Genomic DNA, 14,933 nt, shown 5'->3' with positions numbered 1-14,933 from the left:
GCCGGCTCTGTGGCCGGCCAATTGACAGATCAACAGCTACACACTAGCTCTCTGGTGCATTATCAGGTGTGTCCGGTAGCCTCTCCTATGTCTGTCACGTTGTGAACAATGCCTCTGGGGTCCCCTTGACGTTTCTGTCTCGCTAGGCTTGTGTGTTTGTTATGAGACAAAGCCCTACGGCCAATATGTGTCTCTAGCTTGGCCCGCTACTGAACCACGCGCCCAGCTGTCCCCTCTGTCCCGATCCCTGCTCTGTGGAAGGGGGCAGAAGTATCAGAAATATCAATAAGATGCTGATGTTAAGTCAATGGGACATCACACATGAAACAGTGTTGACTGAAAAAGTAGAAAAGATAAAACGGAATAAAAAAGAACATGCATTGAATTTGTGAAACAGATATCATGATGATTACCCCCACAAATCCAACATGACAGGAACGGACTTTACGTCCATGTTCTCAGTGGACCCAGTGGCTTTTATTACACTTGCAGCAAGAAGCCTTCCTCATGGAAGAAGTGGGCCCAACCACCCACAACCCATATATGGTCATATCACTGGTCAAATGTCTGGGAGCAACGAATCAGCAGGCTGGACCTTAAAGACGACGGGGCATGCTGAAGGTATCCCCGCACGCCTTCTGCGAAAAACGTATTGGATGTCCAAAGGAATTCAGTCGCCCCCCCCTGGAAGTACATATTTGACAGGCCACAATCAGGAAGAGCTCGCACTCCAGCTTAGCGTTCAGTTAGGTACAGACGCTTCAGTCTCTTTCCCCTCCGATTTCTCTGGACTTTTTGGTGAGGCCAAACAACAATAATCAGCCATGGACGCCATCAAGAAGAAGATGCAGATGCTCAAGCTGGACAAGGAGAATGCCTTGGACAGAGCGGAGCAGGCTGAGGGAGACAAGAAGGCAGCGGAGGACAGAAGCAAACAGGTCGGTTCGCTTTGGAGCTCTACAGATGCCGTTAAAAAAGAGAAAAAAAATTGGGGGATTCTTTAATGGATTTCCTTTTCAATTTTTCAATGGATTAATTCTTGGATATTTCGAAAGTTTTTTTGAGCTAAATAATAATAATTAATACTTTATTAATTCTAAATAGTCTTGATTTTAGAATATGGATCGCATCCGTATAGCCCAAATGTTTTGAAATGACCAAATAATAGTAAGTAACAGTTAATGATATTTACATGTTCCCCTGATCATTTCTTTACTTGACAATGTGTATTTTTTAAACACCAATGTATAGTTAGAGGATGACATAAGAGAGTTGGAAAAGAAATTGCGCATTACCGAGGACGAGAGAGACAAATTGTTTGAGGAGGGCCAGACCGCGGAGGAGAAGCTGCTGGCCGCTGAGGAGGTGGCCGCTAAGGTACCGCTCCATGCGCACGGGTCTAACTCCTCTTCTCCTTTCCTCCTCCTCTTGTTGTTTTTCTCCTGTCTGCCTCTCTGCCTCTCTGCGGTCCTGTACGCCTTCACGCACTCCTGTTTCCTGCTGATCACCCCCTGAATCTTTCTGCACCACCACTCCAATAAAACACACACACACACACACACACACACACACACACACACACACACACACACACACACACACACACACACACACACACACACACACACACAAACCAGCTTGAGGACGATTTGGTAGCTCTGCAGAAGAAGCTCAAGGGAACTGAGGATGAGCTTGACAAGTACTCCGAGGCTCTTAAAGACGCACAGGAGAAACTTGAGTTGGCTGAGAAGAAAGCCGCCGACGTGAGTATATGGGGGACGAACAGGGCCCCATGCACTGACAAGGGCCCCGACACACACATGCACTGTTTCTGCACTTTCCTTTACACATTTCCGCTACGTTACCACAAATATAACGACAAGTGCAATGCTAGTGGAACCTAATGTCAGATTGTGTGTCCAGTGTCATTATAAATATAGGGCCAACTCTCATTTGACCCTTAAACTTATCTTGACCCAAAATTACCTGAACAGGCCTGTGAAATACACTTGCCGGTTATTGGTGACAATTTGACAATTCCCTGGAATGACATTATGTCCCATTGATGCATTAAACTGTTGTTATATTATATGTCTTACTACAACTATGTCGTATTACTTGAATCAACACAAAGAAAGCATGGCAGACTGTTACCCAAACGTAGAAAAGGATCAATAAATAACATGGAGATAGACTATAGTGGGTTCTAATACCTAATTATTTAACCTCTTTGGGGTTTTCTGGGGTGGGGTTTTTGTTTTACAGTTCGACCTAAATATGCAGCTTCTCAAGAAGGAGCCTTCTTGAGAAGCTGCATATTTAGCTCGCCCTCCACTGGACGTCTGACGTGATAAATATAGCCCACTGCTTTATATGGTCAACGCGGAGCACAGGGCTGCGCGCCTCGGGGCCGCGCTCCCGGCTCGCGACAGCGAAATAGTTCCTTCTCAATTAAGCATTGTTAAAAGCCTAAAGAAACTGAACAACGATGTGATTGGTCTATGTTGTATGTAGATTAACCAACCCGAGCCGCAATAAACATTTATATTAGGGAAACGTAGGTCAGGCGATTTTTATAAATGAATTAAATTGTTTCTTTTTGTACAGCTTAATCATATTTTTTTCCCCCACAACTAAAGGGTTTGTATAAACTCGGCAATGTCATTAATCACCATCTCAAAGTATAGATAATAATAGTTATAATTTCAGATTACTGGAGTAAGCCTGCACTACTGACATTTAAAACGTTGGTTGTACCACTGCAAACCGGACGGCAGATGGCACTGTTTTACAATTTGACATGAAGCAAAAGGATGCTGATGAAATTAACTGGGCGTGTTCTTGCAAATAAAGTGGTAGTTATATACAATTAGTCTACGCGTTAACTTTTGATATATTGATTTTTATTTGAAAACGACACCATTCAGTTTAATAAAATAATGCCTTCCAAATCCTCTCATAAAAATATGTATGATTATTATTTATTGTCATTTTCTGTACAATTGGCAGTCATGACGCGACGCTGAACGCCTGGGCAGCTCAATGTCTTCCTGTTGTACCATTCAAAGCGTCATTGCGCCTCATTTAAATTTCAAGGAATTCCTGAAGCAGTGTATAGCCCAGTGTGTTACATCTATATATACAATGGCCGGTGCCATATCGCTGGAATCAGTCAAACGAAAAATTAAATCTTTACAAGACCAAGCAGAGGTTGCAGAAGACAGAGCTGAGCGATTAAAGCAGGAGTTGGGACTGCAGAAAAAAGCCAGAGAAGAAGTAAGCATGACTATCACATAGCCAGTACCGCCTAATCGTACAGACTATAGACTGTTTGAGGTACAAACTTGCTTTTAAACGATGTCGGTAGCACATGAGATATTCATGCATTCAATGTAACACATTCGTTGCATTTAAGTCATAACGTCCCATCGGATCACTGCGTCGCATCGCTTCAGCTTGGTGGATGTAACGGGAGTTTACGGATGTATTGAATTGCATCCCTTCAAAATATATGTGTTAAAGGCACACTTTCAAATCGTGCATAGGTTGAGCTAAAGCGAGTTATTGAATTGGCCATCAAAGTGATAAAACCCGTAGATCAGGCGGTTGTTCGTCAACCTGCCCATATAAGGTATCTTTGACTGGAAATGTGCAAGGTGCCTCTGACTGCAGGAGTAGGCTACAGCTCAGCACTGGCTGCCCGTTTAGCTGATGTGGCTCCGCACACAGTGCAGAAGCCACCTTAGTTCAAACGTAAGAAGAGTCCCTCCTGGGCTGCAACACAAACCAATGCGCACATACTTTCTAAATCTAGTCTTGAATGTTAAAATTGCAGCAGAAAAACAAACGGATTGGAGTGACTTCTGCCTCCATTTTAAGGAAGTGGTTGGCCAGAAAGTGTTTCTGCCGATCCTTATTTCAGTTTCTGTAAACGCGTGGCCCGGGCTCCTGGTCGTTGAGCACAGATGACGAGCCGTTAATTAAAATGTAGCAACACTTGCATTGAAACTTCGGCAACTCAGATGGGGCGGCATCAGTTGCGATGCGCCTGTGAAATTGCCTGTCTTTGTCCCTTAATCTGTCTCGCGGGTCTGATAACGAGTCCGCAGGGCATTCAACTTGACTTGAGGCTGGGGAGATTTGATTAATTATACATGAACGGCGAGGAAAACGACTAATCCTATGGGAAGGGCTACTCTGCTTTTCCCAATGCGGCACACACAAATACACCAACAATGCAGCCGGATATAGCTTACTAAAGTATAGCAGCATGAATATTGATTTACAACCAACCTGTTTAACATTGGGCCGAACCGTGCTGCAGATTGCATGCTAACAAAACCCAAAATCTAAATGAATAAAAACCAAAAACCTATGCCTTTAAATATTGACCTGCTTTCTTTGTGTTGTAAGGTACAGTTGCATGTGACTCCTCGTTGTCTGTCTGTCTGTCTGTATGTATCTGTCTGTCTGTGTGTGTCTGTGTGTCTGAAAGTATCTGTCTGTGTGTGTGTGTGTGTGTCTGTGTCTGTGTCTGTGTCTGTTTCAGCAGATATGTTCCCTGCTGCTGTGTGCGTTCTCCAGAACGTTCCAGTATCCTCCGGGCTGCCCCTGACTCTCTCCCTCTTCCCTCCCGCAGGCTGAGAGCGATGTCGCTTCCCTTAACAGACGCATCCAGCTGGTTGAGGAGGAGTTGGATCGTGCCCAGGAGCGTCTGGCCACTGCCCTGACCAAGCTGGAGGAGGCTGAGAAGGCAGCTGATGAGAGCGAGAGGTGGGCTGTCCGGAGCCATAGCTGTTCTGTCCCCACGACGCCACCCACGTTCACTTTGACTCTGTACACGGGGCCTACCCCCACTAAGAGCACCTGAGGGCCCGAGTCTATACGCTTAACGTACGCATGGACTTTCAAATCTAGTCGGCATCTCAACATGCTCAAACATCTCACATATCGGCCATTTGTCATGCTCTTGTTTGACAACAGTTCCGAACATAAACAATATAGTGCATTGTGGCTAAGTGCCGATAGCTAACTAGTGTACATAGCTAAATGGCAGGGGTTCGTTTTGATAAGCACGTATAGGGTTCGTTTCGGGCAGGCCTATTGAAAGCATACGCTGCTTTGTTTACTTTGTATCTGTTTTGGGTACAAACAGGCATTAGACAAAACACATCGCCGTCAGCTGATTCAAGGGTGCCACCCGTACAACATCTCTACCGATCAGAAGATCCAATCTGGCATCTGTTAATTTAGGAGTATACCTTTTAATAATCATACACTTTCAATGTAGTGATCCTCAGTTTGATGGGTTTGGATGAAAACAACATACTATTTAAATTCTTCCATACTGTGTACTGTAGATATCTGCGTAAACACCTGTGTTTTCCGTCTTGAGATTCCCTATCTCTGTGTGTTGCCCTGGTCTGGGGCCATGGATCTGCAACCCTCCACTGACTCCTACTGTTTGTCGACCCACCCTTCCCCCCCCCCCTACAGAGGCATGAAGGTTATTGAGAACAGAGCCATGAAGGACGAGGAGAAGATGGAGCTGCAGGAGATCCAGCTGAAGGAAGCCAAACACATCGCTGAGGAGGCTGACCGCAAATACGAGGAGGCGAGTTCTTCTGTCACGCTATATATTTACCATATGTCCTTATGTTGCATCATAAACTAGCATACATACTCTGCATCCGCGTAATTTTTTTTCTTCTATAAGCAGCACTTAGGTACATATGTACACATGTCTACGTATGTTATATCAGATTAGAACCCACGCACTTGGTTCAACAGGAATTCTGGGTAATGTAGTTCACTAGTAGTAATTGTTGTTTTGCTCCACCTAAAGGTTGCCCGTAAGCTGGTCATCATTGAGAGTGACCTGGAGCGCACAGAGGAGCGCGCTGAGCTCTCAGAAGGGTAAGGCTTCCATACTCTACCCCGCTGGTTCCTCTATCCATGCATGTTTGGTGAACATGCAGCAGTCACCTACGCCCGATGGCCACGCCATTAAAAACACCACGTCCCTCCCATTGCATGTTATATTTGCATGTGTTGTTTGAATATTGTTTGCTTCCACTCGCCACACCCACTAACAGCCAGGCGAGAAGGACGGAGGAAGAGCTCAGAGTGTTGGAGCAGAGCCTCAAATCACTCAACTCCTCCGGTATACAGGTACTACTAACAAAGAGAAACAAAACACACACACTTAGACACACAGACACACAACCAAAGGCTGTGTATTGCGGTCAGCAGATGGGGGGCCTTCCCATGTCCCCTTCCGTTTGCCCTCACTGAATGAAATCACTGTCTTGCTGGCTCTGCTGTTAGCCGCTTCTGCCCTCCTTTTTCCTCCTCCACACACGACTCCCCCCTCTTTCTTTACACGCTTCATTCGCGCTTTGACATTTGAAACTCTCCTATCGCTAACAGGGCAGGAAGTGTGCACGAATGACTCATGCTTAACAAGATTTAGAGCCGCAGAGGTGTCTAGAGCTAGGTGGATTAATAGCACGGGCTGCAACTTTGTTTGAGGATTACCTTTCACCACCGTAATGAACGTTCAGTGTCACCTTCCTGCTCTGTTGGGGGCGCCTTTGGAATACTGTGGGGTTTTTGTCCTTTCTTAATTCTGCTTGGTTCATACTTATTTTCTCCCCTCTCCCATTACCCTCATCCCCCCTTTCTTCCCATTCTCTTTCTCTTCCCCAATCCTCATCTTGATTTGTCCTCCCTCAATCTTCTTCATCTTTTCTCCTTTGCACCTGACCTCCCCCCTCCCTCCCTCCCTCGCTCCCTCCCATTGCGTTAAAACACCAGCAAATGCTCTGAGCTTGAAGAAGAGTTGAAAACTGTGACCAACAACCTGAAGTCACTGGAGGCCCAGGCCGAGAAGGTAAGTGTGCCCGCCCCCCCCCTCTCTCTGCCCCGTGCTCCAGCGTGATCCCACCAATCCTATTCCATGCCCTCGGTGGATCTCCCCCAGTAGACACATCCCACCATCCTAGCATGCCATGACCAATCATCCCATTCGCCGAGCCCTGCGCCCCTGTCCTCCCCTTGACCCGTGTGCCCCCCTGTCCGTCCACAGTACTCCCAGAAGGAGGACAAGTACGAGGAGGAGATCAAGGTCCTCACCGACAAGCTGAAGGAGGCAAGTCCCGCTACGCTACGTTAGCCCGCCGTGATGAATGGGTTCCAGAGCAGCGTTCAAAGGCTCCAAGTGTCTGTGTCCACGGGGTCTAATGGATGTGTTCTCTTGTCTCACACACACAGGCTGAGACTCGTGCTGAGTTCGCTGAGAGATCAGTAGCCAAGCTTGAGAAGACCATTGATGACCTGGAAGGTATGATTCTCTCGTTTGGCCTTGTCTGTTTCACACTTCCTTTCCGTAGAGATTATATACAGGTCAGCTGTATTATCTTAGTCAGCCGCTGCCAGTCATGGTCAATAATTGAACATGGGTAGGTGACTGTTGTACCCTTTTATCTTTTCACTGCTGGTTTTCAAAGCTTTCCTTGTTTCCTCCTACCTTACTTTGTTCGACTTTGTGAACCAACTTCTTATCTGTTACGCTATCGGTCATAGCGTGTTAAGTAGCTGTAGCAGTTACAACAGCAGGAGCCCAGATAGGTAGGAAGAGGTCTCTTCTCCTTATGGTTGTTGAGGGTGTGTCGCTGATAGGAAAGATTATCAGAGCTGACTCATACTTGCAGCATAGGTAGGTTTACCCGTACGCCATGGAGTAGATCGCTGACTTGTAGCACAGGGTGAGTAAATCATCCACGTTTTACAACCGTTCGTCATTTTGAGGTCAGAGGACACAGCCGGTAAACAGGAGCACCGTGTTAATCCCTGACCGTGCTCAGGTTTTAGTCATTCCATTGATTTACTCATTTTTTCTGTTTACTTTTTTCTGGTATAACTCTTCCTTTCGTTTCTTTTCTTTGTTTCCATTCTGTCCACCCCTCTCTCTTGGGGTGCACTCCACCATTCATCCATCACCTTTGCTATCCTCTCCCTCCTCCTTTCTCCTCCGCCTCTCGTGCACCCTTTCACCTCACCTCACCCCTTCCCCACCCCGACCTATCTCGGCCCACCAATAGACGAGCTGTACGCCCAGAAACTGAAGTACAAGGCCATCAGCGAGGAGCTGGACCACGCCCTCAACGACATGACCTCCATGTAATTCCCCTCCTTCTGTGCCTGCTCCTCTCGACAACCCGCCCCTTCCTACACACCTCTCCTCCCCTCCTCCGACTACCCTTTACTTCCCTCAAAGTCCAGTGTGCATTCAGATCTGCATGCTGACGACTCCATCCATCTGCTGCTTCTGTTTCTACAGTTGTTTATGGTTCATGCTAACTGCAGCCATGCCTGTATAGACACATGTAGTATGCTCACTCAGCACTTAAGGCAGTGAAGTCAATCGTGTTTTCTTTGAATCATCAACAAAGATGATGTACCCAAGAGCAATTTGACAAAGATGGAAACCCTGTGTTGTTTCCTTCCATACCTGTGTTTTCGTGTGGTATGTAGATATGCTCTCTGTGGCTTACACATTGTTAACGTGCTTCAAATAGTGGCTACACCTGGAGTAATATATTGTACGGACAGAACGCAGTTTAGAGGGCCTCTGTGAGACCATTGTGTTTTCATTTTTTTGGAAATACTGTGGACTTGGTGTTCGAGTGCTTGTGCCCTTTCCAGTGGACAGATTGTCTGTCAGAATTGAAATATTCTGTCAGTCAAACGTGTTTTGACATGTAGCATGCTGTTGTGGTACTTTTGAAAATGTTGAATCCTAGTCACTCACAGTGTTGTTCAGAGTGATGAAGATTGACCACTTGTCCTCTAACCAAGGTCCATACCTGTTCTACTAACACGGTCTACTTCTGTCTGGAAGAGAGGCCTTCTGTGTCCTTTTTCATGATGCCAGTTGAAACATGTGTGGGATGCACAAATTTAAAAATCCCACACATGGTGTGGGATTATTATTTCCGATGCATGCCCTCCTGATTGATCAGAAAAGGGTTACCGGTACCTTTGTAATCTCATGGACGATGGACGGAACATCGCAGTGTTGTTGATGCTGATGCAGCTGTGGTTGTTGCATCCCACCCTGTCTTTGGTTAATTTAGAAGATACGTTTCAAACAATGCACTTCTGTGATGCATTGTCTGTTTGTCTTGTGGGGTTCGCATCAAGAGTGTGTTGATGGTGTCGTCGCCTCGTCCGACCCTTCACCGTGGTACCGCCCCCCCCCCCCTCCCACCCCCGCCTTTGCATGTGGTTCACTCTGCTCTTTCTCTCTTCCACACAGATAAATTGTTTACACCTCATCATCAAAGACGCCACCTGCCGGCTGAGCGGACTCTGTCCCCTCTCTCCAGCCTTTTCTCCATTTCCCCTCCCTTCCACTTCCTCTCTTGTCTCTGCTTTCTTCTTCTCTCTTCCCTCCTTTCCAAATGTGTTCCCCCTCATGTCAACGGTAGCTTTATCCCATCTCTTGTACAGAATCCTAGACACTTTCTGCGTTGTATAAAAAAAAAATAAACATCCTCCCTTCTATATACGTAGTATCTCTTTTCTATTTATATTCAAGTGGCTCTCATAAAACAAGGAAGCCTTGATTTATGAAATGAAAGTTTTCCTTGCCTTCCTCATACGTTTTCAGGAGACCACATCGCATTATAGTGCCTTCTCTGTCCTGCAGATTTCCTTTCATTTCATATTTTCCTTTTTTGTTGTTCAATGGAATATAAACCATCACACCAGCATCACAACACTACTGCAGAATGAGCTGCATTAAGTGATAGGGGAGGTGATCTAGAAGCTACCGCATTTTAATAGATGCATTCGAGCACTTTTTAAATGCTGCAAAGGGAGTACAGAATGATGGTAATGTTTCGAGGAAAGTGGCAGGAGCTGACAATGATAGATTGTACCCGAGAAGACAAACAATTTTGATAGATTGAGCGTAGTATGAAGAAGCATTAGTTGGCCGTTATCGCGAAAGTGAAAAAAAAGATGGATGGTTTCTCAAAAAGGCTTGACTCTGTGCTGAGATGGAACAGAAGTTGTAATGGAGGACACCTGGTGTTTGTATGGTACACAATAACCTGTCATTTATTTAAATAAACACAGCTTTCCATTTACTCAGTCTTTCTTTCTTTAACCAACATGCACATGCCTGACAGATAGCACAATAACGGTTTATTTAGGACAACAGGAGCATATAGTATGTCTGCTTCTCTCTTCATTGGATTTCTCAATCCTGCACTGGATCTGCAACTGGCCCTTTTGGCTGTGTCTTGATTTAATACAGCTTAGAAGACAACATAAACGTCATTCCTATAGAACACTACAGTAACTTAAAGTGTCAGGCTTTTTTTAAAGGAAATGTATTCAGTACATTTTCAGGAGGATTCAAATGGTTCTCAAACAGGTAGGTTTCAACATCATCGTAGCAATTTACCTGCAACTTTCCTCGTGCTGTTTTCCTCTGATCTCTCCTTTTCTTCCTCCTTCACTGCTTTCTGACTGCAAAGATTGTGCCTCACAGCTACTTGAGAAAAACCGCCTTCTTATGAATGACCTAAGAGTGGTTTTGAATGAGGATTAAATTATTTGACTGTTATCATTGTTTAGGGTTTGTTGTTGATACAGATTGATGTGTGTTTGTGTGTCTGATATATATGAATGATTGCAATCCGATACAGTTTTACATTCAAATGTATAACCTGCACTGCGTGAATGTTTGTTTGTGGTAACAAACCCATTGAAAGTATACATACAATTTAAGGATCCCATTTAAAAGTATTATTTTTTAAGTAAAATCTTACTAGCCAATGAATTGGTGTTGTATAGCCTTGTCTCTTATAATGGGTTGCGTGTTGTGTTGTTTCTATGAAGCATAACAAAATCTAAATCCAACTACTCTTGTACGCATGGTATGTCAGACTATTGTATGCACGTTTAATCCTACTTCAATTAAAAGACTGGCCTGGTGTCTTGGATATGTAAATCACTAATTGCTCATGGAATTCACTAATTTGATCTGTCTCGTGTGTGTTATTAATCTCCTTTATTTGGTGTTCTAACAGAGAAATTGACACATGCTAAAGAGGAGAACCTTGACATGACTCAGATGCTGGACCAGACTCTAATGGAACTGAACAATATGTGAACACCAGTCCCCCCACCAACCCATTCCCCCCCCCCCCACACACACGGTTTTGGCTTTTGTACCCTTTTGCACCCTGCTTCCTTTAAAGCCTGTGTTCCTTCATGGCCCGGGGTGGAGAGCAGACAGCCAGATGCTTTCAGTTTTCATGTTTTGCACCATCCAGCTTTCCCTGAAACTCAACCAAGGAGCAAAGCTCAAATGTACCGCTCCCTCTAGCCCAGACTGAAATACACAATGATATTAATAAATTGTAATTCTTGTAGCTACGTGTGCTTTTTAATCATGCTGTTTTTTTATGTCATGTGGTGATTTTACTTTATTATTATCTGCCTAGAGAGTTTAAACATTTCAAAATGAGTCTTATACATCCCATTCCAGCTGTCATGATAGTACAGAGATAAAAACAATTTTAGCACTTAAATAAAAGATTAGGAAATCATTTCAGTGGCAGGACTAAGAATACATGTTTAGATAGGTCCGGAATCCCCCAAAATAGGCCTACCTCACAAGTAAAAGTATACCGTGTTTGTTCATACTGGCTTACTGGTGCTACTGTATTATGCATTTTGGAAAATATAAATTTGTCATTCCTGACCTTTTGTTGAGGTTTCTATTTGGTGTCAGTAGTTAGAAGTGTCAAGAATGGCATAAATCCTTGTTTCCAGGTTTAATTTATTTTCTTAAATTTTCATGTATGATTAAAAATGTACGATTGTGCATTATTTTACCCATTACTCAATTGATATGGATGTATCTCGTATATCGTATGCATGTACAATACATCTAAATAAAAGCACACATTTGACATTTTCGAATTTGTCTTGTTTGGTATTAATTTAGTTGGACATTTTCTTTTAACACTACATCTTACCCAAATAATTGATAAATGAATGAATAAAAAATAAGAAACCACATTAAAAAACATAGTTGTATAGGTATGGATATGTTTGCACATACAGTACTATTCATTCATTTAGCCAATGTTAAGGAGTGAAATAAATAGGTGACGGTAAGAAGCAGGCAGGGGTTATGCGTCCTACAGGAGGATCTTGACACGGGGTTTCGGCCGAGAGTAGATCATACTTTATTAAAACTACATAAGGCCGAGTAGGCTACTGACCTAGGACCTCCATGGGCTCATCCCAGGGGAAAAAATACTATAGTTTACTACAGCATTTACTACAGTATACTATATATTACTATAGTATACTATAATATACTACAATATAGTGTGGGATTTACTATAGTAATTTTCCAGACATTGTAGTGTACTATGATAAATACTATAGTAAGTTACTACACAGTAGTATACTATAGTATACTATAATATACTACAATATAGTGTGGGATTTAATATAGTAATTTTCCAGACATTGTAGTGAACTATGGTAAATACTATAGTAAGTTACTACAAAGTGTTGTATACTATAGATTACTATACTATTCTACAATATAGTGTGGGATTTACTATAGTAATTTGCCAGACATTGTAGTGTACCATGGTAGATACTACAGTAAGTTACTACACAGTGTAGTATATTATAGATTACTATACTATACTACAATATAGTGTGGGATTTACTATAGTAATTTTCCAGACATTGTTGTGTACTATGGTAAATACTATAGTAAGTTACTACACAGTAGTATACTATAGATTACTATACTATACTACAATATAGTGTGGGATTTACTATATTAATTTTCCATACATTGTAGTGTAATATGGTAAATACTATAGTAAGTCACTACAAAGTGTAGTACAGTATAGATTACTATAGTTAACTATAATATACTTTTTTTAATATATATTTTCATTATTCTGCAATTTGTCCTAAAATTAATATGTGAAACATAAGCCAAATATTTGTATTATGTGGAGATTTTATTGTAGAAACATAAACCACACATAAATATAAAACATAATGCACAACATGCATAGGCTACAACAGCCAGAATATAATAACAATGAAAGAGTACAATTGAAGCCTTACTAACTTTAAACATTTTCTAATACAGGCATCTTGATAAGAATAATTGACTCATCGTGTACGTAGCAAAAGCATTTGCACAAAATATCATTAGGTTTGCAAAGAAGTATTTCATGGGTCTTTCTGAACTTCACAATTTGCTTAGCAGTATTCACCTTAGCAAAATCATCATAGATTCTTAATTGTCTGGTATCCTTTTTGAATCTAAAAATGTGTAGGGACACCTCTTCACGCATGCTGGTAAGCAACCACAATTGAGCTTACAAAGTAGTATGGATTTAATGCCACCATGCTCTCCGTTTTTTAGAGCCACACAATTATTGCGTTTAAAATTTGCTGCATACATTTCCGTGGTGTATAAAGTGTGGTGGATGAAACATCTCTTGAATTCTTTGACACTGGCCTCTATATAATTTCCAAAGAGAATCGACTCCCCCACTGTAATTACTCTTGTTGTGTAATTCCCGAGCACCACTACCTACTTTGTATGATTTTAACCAGTGGCGAACTTAGCCCTCTGGGGGCTCCAGGCGAACAGTCATTTGGGGGCCCCTGCATCTACCGGTCTCAGTACCTTATATCGCATAATGAGATACTCCATACAAGGGATGAACAAAAGTCACTATCCTTCTTTCATGCAAATGTTAATTATCTATTTACAAATTGAGAATAACATACAAAACAATAAGATTAGTTATGTTGACACATTACACTGACTGTTAACCATAAGTCCTCATTTACCTGAGGGTTTCCAGTAGCTCACAGCAGCTATCTGCTGTGAGCTACTGGAAACCACTACTGGAAACCCACTGATAGCTGCGTCCAGCTATCACTATATTTCCTGTGCTCTTCAGACCTTTCATGGTTGATTAGATGCATTGCAAGGTTATTCTAGTCTTTAAATCCTTCCTCACTCAGTTGTTTTTGTTTTCCAGAAAGGCAACAACAAAAGCAAAAAACACGATCTGCACTTTCACTGTAGACTAACCAAGACCTGTTCACCCTCTCACCATTTTTCATTACTATGTAATAGTATGCTTTTGTGAATCTGCGGCCCTTGGGCCAGAGTGCTGGGTCATCCACAAGAATATGTGTGCACCTGCCCAAGACACAGCAGCTTGGGCCAGAGTGCTGGGTCATCCACAGGAATAGTGTCTCGCAGTCATTGTTATCGTTATTGTCATAAATTTCAATAACCAAAGTGGAAGAAGGAGAGTGAGAAATATTCACTACCAGTTGTGCATCATCTCCGTCAGTTTGTTGACACACGTCATTAGCATCGCTGCTGGCTGAGCCAGAGCCACTTGGAATGAAAGGTGCAGTAACATGACAGCAAACGACGTTGACGGCTGCTCTTGATCCGCCGACGGTCCCGCTGCCACTGCGGTGGCTGTAAAACAGCTGGATAGCTTTGGCAGCTTTGAAAGAAAGTCCTGCCTTTGGTCTTTCTTTTTATGTGACCCGCTTTCGTACGATCGCTTCATGTTTCACTCGATTTATGTCTCACTCGATTTCTCTCTCTCTCTCTCTCTTACCGCTTACTGTTTTGAATTTGACATAATTTGTGCAAAATGTAGTGCAGACTGAAGGGGGGTGCACACGGAAAGATCGTCAAAACATGAGTAATAATTAGACATCCCGATGCTACTATTGTGAAGAGATTTTTATAAAAATAATAAATATGGGGACAAAATATATGCATTGGGGCCCTCTTGACCATATCAATATTGTAAATAAGAAACTGTTCTTAATGTTTT

The 14,933-nt window shown here is 42.9% G+C and overlaps 1 protein-coding gene across 1 annotated transcript; it reads left to right on the top strand.

The window, feature by feature from the left end:
- Positions 1-628: 628 nt before the first annotated feature.
- Positions 629-9,567, top strand: tpm1 (tropomyosin 1 (alpha)). The gene is made up of 10 exons (XM_056598103.1): positions 629-938; positions 1,638-1,763; positions 4,640-4,773; positions 5,497-5,614; positions 5,846-5,916; positions 6,817-6,892; positions 7,088-7,150; positions 7,273-7,342; positions 8,103-8,181; positions 9,320-9,567. Exons 1-10 carry the CDS (start codon positions 825-827, stop codon positions 9,321-9,323), a joined length of 855 nt encoding a protein of 284 aa, XP_056454078.1. The 5' UTR covers positions 629-824; the 3' UTR covers positions 9,324-9,567.
- The last annotated feature ends 5,366 nt before the right edge of the window (positions 9,568-14,933 follow it).

This window comes from Gadus chalcogrammus, chromosome 9 (genome assembly GCF_026213295.1).
Source record: "Gadus chalcogrammus isolate NIFS_2021 chromosome 9, NIFS_Gcha_1.0, whole genome shotgun sequence".
NCBI lineage: Eukaryota > Metazoa > Chordata > Actinopteri > Gadiformes > Gadidae > Gadus > Gadus chalcogrammus.
The sequence above is the reverse complement of the archived record's forward strand: the minus strand, read 5'-3'. Positions and strand labels throughout refer to the sequence as shown.